Genomic DNA, 15,315 nt, shown 5'->3' on the forward strand with positions numbered 1-15,315 from the left:
ATTTATTATTCATTAATCCACTCCTTTTAAGTAAATCCTTTTTAGCATTTACATTCCTTCCAAGAACGATGGATGATGGGCAGAAATAAATAGGCATGAGGGGGAAAACAAAATAAAAAAACCCCTTTAAATCTCTCTTTTCCCATAACTATTATAATTCACTCTATTATCCTTTGTTTCACAGGGCTGTTTGTCATGACAAAGGGAAGCAACAATCAGTCAGACTGAGAAATCTGGTTGTGCTTAAACATTTGTGAAATTCGGGGAAATGAGTAGTGCAATCTGACCTCCAATAAAGATCAGATGACATAGGCTTCAGTTTCCTTGTGAATGAAGGTGAAAGGGCTCTTCAGCCAACATCTTTTCTACTGGGATGCTCAGTAGAACCTGTAAACAGGGATTTTTGTACCTTTGGTTCCCCTGGGCAGAGAGATATATGCAGATTAGTTCTATTCAGAATCAAAACTTATTTTATAGTTCACAGGGTATTATTCTATCTCTTATTCTGAGAAATTTTGCTGTAATTGTGATGGCTGAAATCTCTGAAGAGAAAATGAATTTACTTTACTTTCTAAGAGATACCCATCTGCTAACAGCTAGGTAGGTGGGTGCATAATACTATGCTTGTGAGATTCTGATTTCAGGGTTAAAGAAGCTTATCTGATAAGAATCATTACTGGCAAAGTTACTCAGGTAATAATATTATCTATTAATAGGGATATCAAAGTCTTGGTGCTCCATTCCTTCATGTATGTACTCTACCATACCAAACAGATTCTCTGTTTTCCCAGTAATGAAAAAGCAACAAACACATTACAGAGTGAACTGATAGTATCAAAATAGACATGTGCACAAATTTTCTAGTGTTGTTTGTCAAAAAGTTTATTCTCAAAGAGGCAACATTATTTCAGCCTGAGAATGCATTTCTCTAGGACTGTCTATATAGTACACCACTGCAGGTCAACATATTTTCTAGTTAAAAATACTCTTATTTGTGAGGGACTTCTTCAACATGCTTTAAATTCATCTTTAAACTGAGAATTCATTAAAATGGTCTAAGCTTCAGCCGAGGAGGGGGAAACTTTTTGACTCACATCATACACAGTGATGCCCATGAAACTTTGACACAACTAACCTCATAGTAAGTAAAACATAGACAATTTAAAGTGAAACCAGAAATATCATGGGGAAACAGGTGAGAAAACCCTGTATTTCTGAAACGAAAGTTAGCCAGTAGAAAGAAAACTTACATAAAATTCTTAGCATAGTTGTCTGTAAACTGACACAGGCATAAATTAATTTTTATTAAGAAAACCTTTCTATTATTATCATCTGCAATTTTCCAGGAGTCAGATTTCTACATATGTTCATATTCCTATGTTAATTTTCGAATTTTGATGCCATTTTCAGAATTTAAAACTTTTTTAATTCATGTTTTTATACATGCTCTTTTTCTTCCTTATCTATGAAGGTATTTCTATGCTGGGAATTAGTTGTGTTTCCAAGTCTTCTTTCAACTGGCTTATGAATGTGACCTTTATCTTAAAACCTGTTTATTCTATGTATTCCATAGCTTTTGTGACTATTTACAATATGCATTGCACATTATCAACTTGATCCAACATACTGTGAAATCAAAGAAAAGACTTCCCATTGACCTTGAAAATTGTTGGATTAAGCCTCATGCTCCAAATAAAAGTAGTTGTAACGAATGACACAAAAATGTAATAAAGAATTCATTTATTGGCTTATTAAGCTTATTAAAATAACCTAGTATAGATTATTAAGTTAAAATTTACAAATTCAGATTCAAAAATATCTACCTGAAGCTCCAGTATACTGATTGTTGTTATATTTAAATACATTTTGGTAGAAACTTGTTACTTCTCCTCTTTTACATGTCCATTCAGGTGTTCATGCACTGCTGAATATTTTCCATAATCTCCTGAGGACTCACTTGCTCAGTGTCAAGTTGTTCCTCAGTAAAGTGTTGCAATTCTTTCCATTTCCAGGAGCCTTTCTCAATGCCTTGCAGAATAAGTATGTGTGTCATTTCCACTTAATTCCTGAGTGCCTGTCTGCTCTTTTGGGGCATTTGGTAAATGGACTGCCAGTCACATGGGCACCTGTATTCTAAGCTCTCCTTGGCGAACAGCTACATATGGCTTGATGCTCTCAGCTGTTATTTGCTCAAGCCAGCGAAGAAGCTCTGAGATATATTGCAGGAAAGCAGAGTAATTTTCTATAGTTAGATCAATTAACCTTTTGGCTTCACTGATTAGCTTTTCCTGGGACTGACTAAGCTGCCCAGAGATCTCCCAGAGTTTTGCCTTGAGTTGCTTGTTATGTTCATCGATTTTCCCCTTAGCAACTGCAGACCAATATCGGATTTTTTCCTGAGCAGCAGACGAGAGTTCCATGATCTTCTGTTTTCCTTTTCCATCAACATCAGTTATAAGGTCATAATATTCCTGACTCTGGATTTCCACAAAATGGCTTACTTGCTCTGTCAGGCGTGTAGCCATGCCAGCAAGATATCGAACATAGTGGTTGTGCCAATCCATGAGAAGATCGATGGTATCCTTCAGCCATTTCAGTACCTTGTCTTCCACCTCATAGTATTTCACTGACAATCCAAGTGTAGTTGGATCAAAATATTCCTCCCGCAATGACTTTACGTAGAGGAGCAGCTGGTGCAGCTTTTCTGAAAGGTCCTGGAATGTCTTCTCGCTAAAGTCTCTGAACTGAGAAATGTATTTTTTAACATCTTTTGTCAAGGATCTCAGCTTCTGGGCAAAATCTGAAGGCATTGCATCTTTGAACAGCTGTTGTGTTTGGACTTTGATGTCTTCAAAAGTTTTGGATTGCAAGCTTCTAACCATTTCTTCTACCTTCTGAAAAACTTGTTGCACTGCTTGTTTCAGTTGCTTCAGCCTTCCTGCAAAGTCGGCTCCCTGAAGGGTAGCAAATGTCTGCCTGATTTTGTCCTGCAAATCTTTCAGCATTTCTTTAATTTGATCAAGTACATTGCGCCCTTTAAGAATTGTTTCAGAAGCAGGAAGTCTGACTTCCAGCTCATTGATAGCTGCAATCAAGGCATCAAAGTACTCCTGAAGTTTTGAGAGGCATACATCCGCAGTTTTTGCTACCTTCTCTGTAGTCATGATGTATATTTCTGCACCACTGTATTTATCAGACAGCCCAGGGACCTGAAATTTTGTGGTTTTCAGGAATTCAGTGGCTGAGTCAATTACGTGTTTTATTTTCTGGTGGTACTCTTCTATTATGCCAATTAAAACATCCAAAAGTTTTGCTTTTATTCTTTCATAGTCAAACTGTTCAGCCTGATCTGCTGCTCTTCGATAAAGCCGTTTAGCTTTGAACTTCAGCTCCTGGTATTTGTCAGAGGCCTCATTGGCGGCTGTGCGAAGCTGAGCATCTATTTCATCTATTTGATTTGCAGCAAAAGTGTACGCTTTTTCAACATTATTCTGCATTAAGTTCTTCATCTTTAAGGTGGCAGCACTAATTTCCAGTCCCATATGCTCCTTATGGTACCGATCAACATACCCATAGACTGCCTTTGTCATTTTAGGCACTCTGTCTTTCAGACCCAACAGCAAGTCTTTGGCAGCATCCTCATTCCAGTTGAGTTTCATTTGAATCTGGTCAGATTCCTTGAGGGATATCTCACCTTTTAGTATGTCAATGTCCTTCTGGGGAGCAGACTGAAAACACAAAACAGGGTAAGAAAACTGCAATATTATTTATGAGCCTATTTCAATATTCTCATTGTTGCATCATTAATGTTATCATTTATTAAGACAAGCGTTCTCCATTTTTTTGCCCACTGTCTGTTTGCTGTCTGTTTGCTCTCATCTTGAAAGATTATTTTGGAAGAAATCATCTTGTACCAAGCTACTTCGAGCTTCTTCAAAGAGCAAAACTAGAACATAACTTAGTCTGGTCTTTAATACCTGACTGCAAATAAGATTTTTTTCCTTCCTTTGTATTAAATGTCTATCATGTCTCATAATGCAGATGAATTACTTGGAAAAATGAGCCTTCTACTCATTCCTGAAATCAATTAAAGTGAATTCAAAAAGCATCTTTTTCATATGAAAATATTAGAGGATTCAATTTTGTAATCATTTAAATAAATGAGACAATCTAGACAGTTACTCAGAGTAGTTAATAAATCCTCAAATGAGAATATGTTTACATGTATAGATTTTCCATTTTTATAATAAACAGTGAATTATGAGTTGCTTGTGATCCCTAAATTAGTATCTAAGTTTGGAAAGTAAGATTTTAATTCTGAAATTAGTTTAGTAAGCCACTAATGAGAGCATGTATTGTAACATATCAATGGTTTAAAAAAGAAACTTCACAGATGGTCTGACCTCTTCTAGTCACCTTATGCCTATAATGGTCACTTATGCAGTAATTCTAAGTAGCCTGATGGCTATCTATTAAATCTGACGGGTAGCTTATCTAAAACTGACTTTGTACATTGTTCACTTTCAGTGGGTGTGCCTTCTTGACCATAGGAGATAGAAAATATAACTGTGAAGGAGTTGAAAACACCTCTTTACACAGATAATATTTTTAGTACTGGAAAGGCCAGTGTAGGAAATAAAACCTTTAATTACTGATAATTTAGTTTTTATTTGGTGGTTAATTTATATCTCAACATAAACACACACAAAATTTAAAAGGGAACTTTTCCTTTGACCACACCAAACATTTCTGCCTTTTATTGCTCATATCAAGCTTACCTGAGTTTGGTAGTAAACTCTGGCAAGGAAAATTTCATTGTCCTCTTCCATGACATAAGCAAGGGTCCCAGTTGAGGGTGAGGATATTGAGCCAAATGATTTCCTTTCATTCTCTTGGTAACGCACATGAACATCTGTGAAAGTTGGGCTGATGATGTCTAGTGATAAAGTGTCCTCCAGGACTCTGCAACCACAGCAAATACACAGACATGAAGCAATGCAGAAAGCACAAGCCCCCAGTGCTGTATGCCTGAACATAGTACCACCCATAATTTCATATACATATGTAAGTAAACAATGCCTTTACGATGAAAAGAAAATGTAGGGTTTACTATCCACATTTCTTAGAGTTTAGCCTGACACATTCAAAACTTCAGGTCATTCCAATTTTTCTGTTTCAGGTAAAAACTATATTGAGCTATGTTTTGAATTTTCATTAAATTAGGGCAGCAAAGCAAAACATGTAGCCGTATTGTTGTCAGCTTTCTACAGATTTCTACAAACTGACTGCAATCTTTCCACAAACACAAGTATAGGCGCTACTGTTTATCTGCATTTATACTTGCCTTCACTGATTCTGTCCCTTGGATATATCAACACAGCACTTGCAGATCAAAACAGGCAGTAAGAGAGCCAAGTCTAATCCCTGGTGTGGGCACTTGTGAATAAAAATTACTCTGTAGTGGCTTGTGGTGACAGAGGGATCCACTGGGAAGAAACCCAACTATGTTGATGGTTAGATCTAGGATTGCTCTGATTATAAAATACTCTGTTAATGTCTCAGTGGTTTTCTGACATGGGGCCGGTGAGAAAAGCTGTTCTAGAAATCCTGAGAGGGAACAGCTTTCAAGTTACCTTGAGGGGGAAAAGGACACGGCCAGTAATGGCAGGGTAGATACACAGGTTCTTATTAATTACTGAAAAGCATCCTAGGGCATCAGAGATCAAAGTAACAACACAACATTTACAGTAGGTCTATTAAAAATTACATTATTAGAGCAAATCTTTACCCAAATCCTGAAATAGTCAGATTTTCCTTGTAGTTTGCACTCAGGTCACGATGTGAAAAGCTGCCAGTTGTCATCACAACAAACACGCCTTCATTATATTTGTAGTTTGAAACAACTGTGAAAAACATTTCAAATGTGTGTATTACCAACAAAAAATACAAAAAGCATATCCAGTTGTATGTTAGATGGCCAGTTGTGGGGTAATTTACTGATATGCCAAATTTGAGAAACTTTGAGAAACTGAATGCCCATAAAACTGAATGTCCAAATAAGAAGACATGAAAAAATTTGTTTGACTGGAGCATTTTAAAATTCACATTATATCTCAACATGGATATGACTGACTGAGACTCTGATAGTAATTCATGAAAAAATGCCACTGCTGTTAAAAGAAGTGTCACCTAATGTCAATGCTAAATAGATAGAAAGATCTTCATATGCAAAGCCTGGGGGAAAAAAGATCTGAAAAAGTCTAGTCTACAATATTTTTTTTTCCCCAAAATCATGGCACATAGAATTTTAATGTCTTACCATTCAGGTCATATTCCAGGAATTGCAATGTTGAACTGCAAGTAGAGTCAATGGAATGTTCAAAAGAGTCCTTCTTATTTGTCAGGTCTGTTCTCCAGGTGACATTGTACAATGGGGAAACAACTTTGAAAGATCCAGTCAAGGCACCAAATGATGGGATGTAAATTCCAGCAGGCAAGGATATTTTCAGAGGGGGGATCTCAATTTTCTGTTCAGGAATGGTAATTGTAGGCATTTCAAAATCTGCAATTTTATTAGCTACTTCATCTAGATCTACAGAGAAACTGCCAAACGAAACACTCTTTGGTAAAGTGAATTGAGACATGGTTATTTGGTATTCAGGTATTGTCACCTCAAAAAATGGCATTTTATATTCTTCTAATGTAATATAATTTGCTCCTACATCCACTTTGGGGAATCTTAGCTTTGGCATTGTGGGTAAATGGACATCAAATGGCATTGTGCTTAGTGTCTGTGGAATTTTTATATTACGCAAGTCAACGGTGTATGCTGGGACCTGGAGAGTGGTGAAAGGAAGGCTGAACTCTGGAGTGCTGAGGACAGGGCTTGGAGCCTTCAGGTGTAACTCAGGAATAGAGACAGTGAAGCCATCGGTCAGCTTGTTCACAGGTATGGGGTAAAAGTAACCATCCTCACTCTTTGTGTACACGAGGGATGCCGAGCCATTCAAGTACTGTTTCCTGTAAGCACTGGTAGTGATGTCCAGCTTCAAAATATCCCATAAGCTCTTCTCAGAAATGGGACACTTTATGGCTTTGAGGAAGTCTATGTATCCTTCCAAAGATCCAGAAATAAAAAAATCTGCCTTTGACTTTTCATTTGATAACTGCATATCATGACTGAGAGATAGCGAGTGAATTTGGCCTTCACCCTTCCAGCCAGCTTTCTGGTTTGCAGGACTGATTTTCACTACAAAAACCTCATTAACTGATGCCATGCCCAGGTAGGGATTTGGCTGAATGGCTTGAATCTGAAGATCTGCTGATACGTCCCAAGGAGCCAGCTCTAAGGTTGCTTTGGATTTCTGAGTCCCTGTTGTTGTGAAACGAGATGTACATTGTACATAGTTCTTCCCACTGTGCTCCCAGACTGCATAAATACGACGGGTAGATGCTTCAACAGCAAGTAATTCTTTGATTTCAATGACCCAGAGTCCATCTGCTTTAGAGTGGGCCTCAAACTTGAGGGATGACCGAGCTCCATTAGCATTCAAATAGGCATTTGCCTCATGGTCTAAACTTCCAGAAAATGCATTTCCAGTGTAAAATACTCCATGAATATCCCCAGTTGTAGAAGATTCTACTGATATGTAATAAGTAAGGCTCTCTAAAGCAAATTTGTGAGCAATTTCTCCTGCAGCATTGGTACCATATTTGGGAGTATTAAAATCATACATTAATTTTATCCCTGAGGAAAGAGTGGGTTTTGATTTTGTATTTCCAGAAAGCTCTTGGCTGAAATTCACTTTTAAAACTGGTGTGTCAACTTCTACATTTGTTACCACAGCAGCTTCCATGACCCTCTTTAGGAGAGTGATAGTGCTATCATGGTTTCCTCCTAGGTACTTGTTATTACTCAGAGACAATGCTGTGGCCAGCTTCAACCCCCTTTTTCTTGTCAAACTTGTTGAACCATCCAGCTTAAATTGCAGAGCCTCTATGACAGAAGAGGATGAGACACTGACATGTCCAACAATATCTGACTGATTGAACAGCCCAGCATTTGCAGTTAAAGTGATAACACTGGATTTAAATGAGAAGTCATAAGTAATGTTACCCATGGCAGGAATTAAGATGTGGTTTGCTGAGCTATTGATTCTGAATCTAGGAAGCTTTAGAGTGCGTAGATCCTGGGGGATATGAAGGACTGGAAGCTCAAAAGAAGGTATGACTAGTGTGTAAGATGGAACCGAAAACCCAATTATTGGGACTGTGAATCCTCTTGTGCTTATTTCTTTTGGAAGTGTGAAACCAAAGGCTGGCATCTCAGCAGTGAAAGGAGAAACTTCAATATTCACAATTGGAATGGTGTATCCTGGAATTTTGAGGGTCCGTGGTATTTTGTTCAGTGATGTTTGTATTTTGTATTTGTCCAGTTTCGTTTTGGCTTCATTGTACGACTTTGTGAGAAAATCTAAAGCTGCATTTCTGCCTTTCTCAAAATGCTTGTTGAATAAAAGGATGTTTTTATTAAGTACTTCATGGACTTTTGCTAAAGGAAGTGGGATTGCATGCATCTCTTTGTTTTTCTCATACTGAGCATTCAAATTTAAATCAAAGGATTGTCTTGTTGTCTTCAGTAATTCCTTCAGGCCTACCTGTTCCCACAGTGAATAATCTTTCAGCTGAGGAGTTTTGATTCCAGTGTAGGGAATCTGAATCTGAGGAATGCTTAGAGGAATGTTTAGGAAGTCCAGGTTGGCATCTCCATTCATTTCGATATGAGCTTCAATTCTGTCATCATTGTTGCCAGCAGACATATTATGGAAATATCTGTACTGATTGAATCTGCCGGTAGCTTGCCAGTTGACCTGCTGAACAGAAGAACTGAGGGCAAACCCATAGTTATTCAGGAAGTCAATTTTGCCAGTCAGTTTCATTGGGAAGCTGATTTTCACGTTTCCATCATTGTTTGTTGAAAGACGAATTTCAGAAGGGTTTGCCAAGAAGGAAAGCTCATTATTTACAGTTCCAGTAATCCGTCCATGGAGCCGAGCATTGTGAGAGCCTGTTAATTCTACTTTCATTCCTAGAAGTTCTCCTGTGCCTTTCATATTCAGAAGGCTACGTCCCACACGCTGTGACTCAATTTCAGACTGAACCTGAAGTGTTGCAGACATTAAGGACTGACATTCATATCTCATAGCTTGGTTGACTTTCAGGTATTTATCATTTATTCTGTTGTTGGCAGAAAATGTAATAGTGGGGCCCTCAATCTTGAAAGTGGCATGTGAGTCATGAGTGCCTTCATCAGAGAAATTAGGTGAAGCCCATTTCCAGTTCCCTTTACCAGCAGAGGTAAATGATATGTATCCCGCTTCTACCTCTGTTGTCATGTTATTGACCAAATCAGCCTGGCTGGAGAAATCAGCTTGTGGAATATTCAGTCTGTGAGAATATGCCACTCCACTCTGCATCCAAATTTTTCTTTGCAGCTTGACCATTAAATTATTCTGTAGTTCTACTGAATTTTTCTTTGTATGTAAGTTTGCTCTAGTTTCAGCTTCGCCTTCTACTGAGGTCCCTAAAAATACCACTTCATTGGTGTGATCAACTTTAAGGAACTTATGGTTAACTTTCATGGCATTTTTAAGGTTCAGCTGCTTCATGTCAGGAGCCAGAAGACGTGAATCTGCAATAACACTAAAAACTAGGAAGTCTAGTTTGGATGTTGTTTGAGCTGAAATGGAGGTAACAAATTCTGGACTGTTTGCAGATGTTGTGGTATTACGAAGCTCAGCTTGTGTAGACAGTGTGAAGAATGGAGAGGTGACTCTGAAAGCACCAGACAGTTTGCCAAATGTAGGAACAGTCACAGTATGTGGGATACGTGGGAGCTGGAACTCTGGTATCTTCATGTTAGGAATCTGGAACTCATTTAGATTTAGCTTTGGAATCAATAATTCTGGTATTTGAAACTGAGGCATTTGTATTTCTGGGAAAGAAATGTCGGAAAAAGGCATATCTCTCATCTTCATATCTTTCAAATAGACATCAATAGATGGTAACTGAAATTCCGCAGACATGAATTTGTCTATTGTTCTCACAATCTGAAGCTTAATTTCAATCAAGTCAAGTGTGAAGGAAGGAACTTGAAAGGTATTTAGAATTTTAAATTCTGGGGTAGTAAATTTCATTGGGATTTTCATGTCCTTTAGTCTCTTAATATTGATCTCATAGGAGGGGATACGAAGATCAGTCAGTGGGACAATGAATTCTGGTGTTCGAAATGTTGCTTCCCGAAGACTTCGGAGACTAACCTCAAAGGCAGGTATAGTGACTATAACTGTCCTGATTTCAGGGACTTTAAATCCAGTTTCAACAAACTGTTTTAAATTTTCAGCCCAGTTTTTTAGATCATACTTTTCAGCCAACACAGTCATTTTTTTGAAAGCTGTGTTCCATTGGTCAGAAATGTATATGACAACAGAATTGTAGAATTGGCTTATCTTCTGAAGACACCACTGAAATTCCTGGGAAATATCCATTTCAGAAATCCTGTCTCGCAGGTCCTCCATATGTTCATTTACCTTGGCTTTGAGATTTGCAAATGTTGTTGAGTCTATGAGCTCCCTCAGCCAGTTAATTATTGCAGCAAGCTTTGTGTCCTTTAGTTGTTCCATGTATTTTGAAATCACAGATCTAAAATCTCTTATGTATTGTTTCAGTGCTTCTGCTTTCTGTGGAAGTTCTAGATTTCTGAGTTCCTCATTTATTTTCTGGGTGACTTCTTGAATTTTGATATTTGTGTCATCTACAAATTGGTTATAGTCAAAAGCCTTGAGCTTTTTAATAACCATGTCAAGGAACTTGTTCACTTGCTTTATCATCTTTTCATAATCAAAGGTTTGCACTTTCTTGACAGCATCATCAACAAAAGCAACAACTTTATCAAAGCATGACTTCACATCAATATTTTGCAGGTAGATGGTCAGTTTCTGGGCAGTTTCTTTTATTCTGTAAGTTTTAAGCAGTTCTGTCATTCTGTCAATTAAAAAATATATCTGCTTATCAATTTCATACTTTACAATCAATTTCTGCATATGACCATGGAAAGCGCTGATCTTCTCAGATAATTCATATTCTTCAATCCAATTTAGAATAAAGTCTTTGATTTGTTCAAGAATTTCATTAATTTTTTCGATTGGCAAAGATTGCTTAAATTTTTCTAAGCATTCTTTAGCATCAAACTCTTTAATCTGTCGTTTCAGATTTTCCGCAATGCTTCTGAGATCAATATTCTGAATCTGAATCTTGAGTAGTTCTAGGTTTTCATGTATTTTAGCTGTAATCCCGTACTCATCATCAAAATTTTTAATCCAAGCCAAAGTGCTGCTTCTGATTTTGTTAAGATCATATTGTTGAAAAAAAACCCGCAATTTTTCAATGATGTTGATTACAGTTGTTCTTACCTGATATTTGTTATCTAGAGCTGTCATTGTTTCAACTATTTGATCAAGAAGCTGTGCAATAAGTGCTTTCATGTCATACTGCTCGTAACAGTCTTTGATGTATTGCTCAACTTCTATCAGATAGATCTGCAGCTGAGACAGTATTTCTTTAAGATTGTCCATAGCTTTTTCCAGCATAATTTGGAGATCATCAGAGGTTATTCTGTAGTCCTTTGTGAAAGCAACAAGATTAGTTTTCATGGTGCTAACTTTGCCTTTGATATCTAACTTGTCCACGTAATCGTTAATGTCCTGTGGCAGTTTGTCCAAAGTTGCCTTGTATTTTTTCATGTGTTTTTCTATGTCTATGTTCTTAAGGTAACTTTGTATGGCCTGCAATGTGGATAAAATGGTGCCTCTGAGTTTTTCAAAGTAAACTGGCAAATTTTCCAGGAAGGGTAGGTTAATAACCTGCATATCTTTATTTTTGTCATACTTCACAAAGCCAGAGATGCTGAATTCTTGAGGCTCTGATACTCTGTCCCTGAGACCCAGTACATCAATTAAATTAACTTCTTCAGATGTTAATGGTAGCATGATTGATGTGTCCATTACAGAGAGATCTGCTAAAGCTCTTCCATTAAGTTCCACACCGATCTTTTCTGGGTTATTGTAAGCACTGAAATCTTGTGAATATACATTATTGTTTAGCTGACTTTTCAATTTCCAGGCACTTGACTGCTCTGATGGAGTAAAAAGCACATGAACTTTGTTGTCAAGCAGTGTAGTGTACCTTCCTCTGGACTTCAAGCTATGCCTGGTAGAGCCTCTGTAATCATGGGAGAAAGTGAAAGCAAGAGGCTCTGCTTTAAACAGGAATTTGCTGTACAAGTCTCCTGTGTGTTCACCTGCAGCAACCAGCTTTCCATTAGCGTTGGTGTGTACGTCAGTGGTGATGACAAACGGAGTCAGGGTGGAGCGCAGAGCATTGCTGAAACGGAGAGGTTTGGAATCACAGTTGGTGTTCATGGTAACTGAGGAAGAAAGTCCTGCCACATCCAGGTGAACTCTGTGACTCACTGCTGTGCCTTGAACGTTTGCCACAGTGTCTGTTTTCAAGTCTGCAGTTACACCAGAACATGTAAGGGTGTAGGTGTGTTTTATTTCATCTGATCCATGGGCTCCTCTGATATTGCCACCCAGGTTCATATTCAGAGGCTCGAGAAGGAGTTCTGCTTTGTTGGAAACTTCTGTTTTAGTGTATTTAAGATTATTGCTCAGTTTAGCTGTTAGTGAGCTAGGCTGCAGTTGAAGGTCAAAAACATGTTTGTGGAACTTGTCAAAGCTGAAGCTGTTGTCTAATTTTGAAACAAATGTTAAGGATAAACCTGGAATATTTAAATCATTTGTGTACTCCAACTTAATGTCTTTGAATGATCCCTGCAAATTATTTGAAAACTTGAGTCCTTCTCTATTAACTCTGAAGTTTAAAACATGTTTGTTGTCCATGCCCAGAACTGTACTCTGATATTCACTTCCCAGTGTTATTTCTGTTAGGCTCACTCGTCCACCTACATTGAATTTTGCATTGTTTTTCCCATAGCGCCCGGAAGAGGACAGTGACATGGAGCCTCCAGCAGTGTCGAGCTTGGCGTTCATTTCACTCTGCACTGCCAAGGGACTCAACTGCACGTTGGTTGTTGCACTGCTGGCTAGACCATACCGATTGACATTGAGTGATGACTTATGTGCAGCTCGATTCTTCTGATCAGTCAGGGAGACATCAGTGTTGAAAACAAGATCCTGGGAATTGAGAGAACCTGCAAACAAGGCAAAATACTGGATTTGCTTGTAGGTGGCCTGGTATTGAGATCGAAGTGCTGCCATCTCCTTTGACAAAATTATTTCAAACTTATTGACACCTGCAATATATCGATACCTCCCATTAGTTTCAGATGACATTTTCAGCTGGCTGTTTTCATTCTTCAGTGAAGCTGTGTTCTTTAATAGCCCATTTTGTACATCAGAAACTGAAGTGATGGAAAATGAACCATCACTGTATCTGCCAGATATCTGATTGGTTGCCTGCAGATAAGAAGAATCCAACTTCAGATTTGATTTTCCTTCTAGAACCCGTCTCTTTTCATTGTATGTGGTAGACAGAGTGTAAATGCCTCTTGCAGACACTGAAGCCACTTCCAGCTGCCCTTCCATTTTGACATTATTGGTATTCATGTTATTTATCTTTTCAGAAACAATATCACTGGAAAATGAAAGCTGAGGACCTAGAGTGCTTGATGCTGTAAGTGATAGGGTGTAGTTTGCAACTGGAATAGGTTCATAATTCTTTCTGCCGGACAGCTTAAAAACTGATGTTAAGACTCTGTGCTTCAGGTGATTTTCATATGCACAGATTAATCCATTTCTGTTATATGACACTTCTCCAGAACCTGAAATAGGAAAAAAGAGACAAAAGGTAAGTGTAACCTTTTCATCTTTGAGAACTTGTTTGATGCCACTGAACTTCTATGCTACTGCTTGAATTGCAATTACTGTTATACCATTTTGTTTTAAAGCCCTAAGTGCTTTGGTAAATACTGAATATTTCTACAAAAATGACTACTATTTTGATATTTGAAGCTAAAGTTTTGAACTAAAAATAAATTAAGTTTCTACACTACTCTACTAAATATAATAATGGACTCAAGGATAGCCTATATCTAACATTCCTGGATTTTAGTGTTTTCTTTATCATGCCTCAGTTATGGCGAGGAGTTTAGAAGAAAATGAAGTCAGGTTGTCCTTTTGCAGTTTGAGAACCAAACTGCAATTTTAGGGGAACTAATTTAAAAATACCATATTGTGGCAATATATGGACATAAAAAAAAGATAAAACAATTTTATATACATATATACACATATTAGACTGAGAAATAAATTGTGGGCATACCTACACATACACTTGCACACCTGATTTTGAAAACAGCTGAGTTATCAGCTGCACAAATGTTTGTAGAATCATGCCTTCAGTTTTGAAGGACATTTTCTTCAGTAAGGAATATCCAGGAAAATATGAAATCTAGAAGTCTTTACTGAATTAAATTAACTTCACTTTCAGTGCCTGAATAAACAGATACAAGCAATATCTTTAAAATCAAAGGAAAAGTGATTTGAGATCATGCAATACCTGTCTTTAAATAAGTGCAGGCAAATGAATGTATTGTACCTGATATAAGGGATATAAAATAACTAAAGTAGGTTTGTAAACATTACAGTATTAGCAAACATTCTTACCCTTCACACTGTAAGAAAGCAGCTCCAAAACTGAATCAGCATTTGTGTTATAAGTAGCTTTTACACTGGTCACTCTCTCTGTGGTGCTGTTGGTCACGGTGCAAGCGGCTGTCCAATTGTAATAGTTGCTGTACACACTAGCAGAGACCTCTAACTTGCCCAGCAAAGGCACACGGAAAGGATAGGATTTTGGAACAGTAAGTGTTGGGATTCTGTATTCCTGAGATGGCACACTTATTCCCATGGACTCCAATATCAGAGGAGGTGTTTTAACAGTCTTCGGCAGCCATATCTCATCGGATGATCTTCCCGCAAATGGCAGTGGAATATCAATTACAAAACTGTTTTTATTTAAGTTGTATCTGACCCGGCCTTCACTGGAAAATAAAGATAATTCTGTTAGAAACTGAGTTCATAAAGCATATACCAGAGTTTTCACAATTTCCTCCTTGGCCCATGGTACTGAGCTTACTTACATGCTTATATCAATGTCTTGACTTTAGTTTTAGAGAGAAATGTGATGCTCAAACATTAATATCAACATTTTTAAGAACTCATTTATCAGAATTTA

The 15,315-nt window shown here is 37.6% G+C and overlaps 1 protein-coding gene across 1 annotated transcript in view; it reads right to left on the bottom strand.

The window, feature by feature from the left end:
* Positions 1–856: 856 nt before the first annotated feature.
* Positions 857–15,315, bottom strand: part of APOB (apolipoprotein B) — a 36,415-nt gene continuing 21,956 nt past the window's right edge. Inside the window, 6 exon segments of the mRNA XM_066179999.1 lie at positions 857–2,117; positions 2,119–3,728; positions 4,779–4,962; positions 5,789–5,903; positions 6,320–13,900; positions 14,745–15,121. Of these exon segments, the coding sequence (XP_066036096.1) occupies positions 1,907–2,117; positions 2,119–3,728; positions 4,779–4,962; positions 5,789–5,903; positions 6,320–13,900; positions 14,745–15,121 (10,078 nt within the window). The 3' untranslated portion in view covers positions 857–1,906.

Source organism: Chamaea fasciata, unplaced genomic scaffold (assembly GCF_029207755.1).
Source record: "Chamaea fasciata isolate MVZ Bird 193981 ecotype frontalis unplaced genomic scaffold, bChaFas1.0.hap1 SCAF_3, whole genome shotgun sequence".
NCBI lineage: Eukaryota > Metazoa > Chordata > Aves > Passeriformes > Sylviidae > Chamaea > Chamaea fasciata.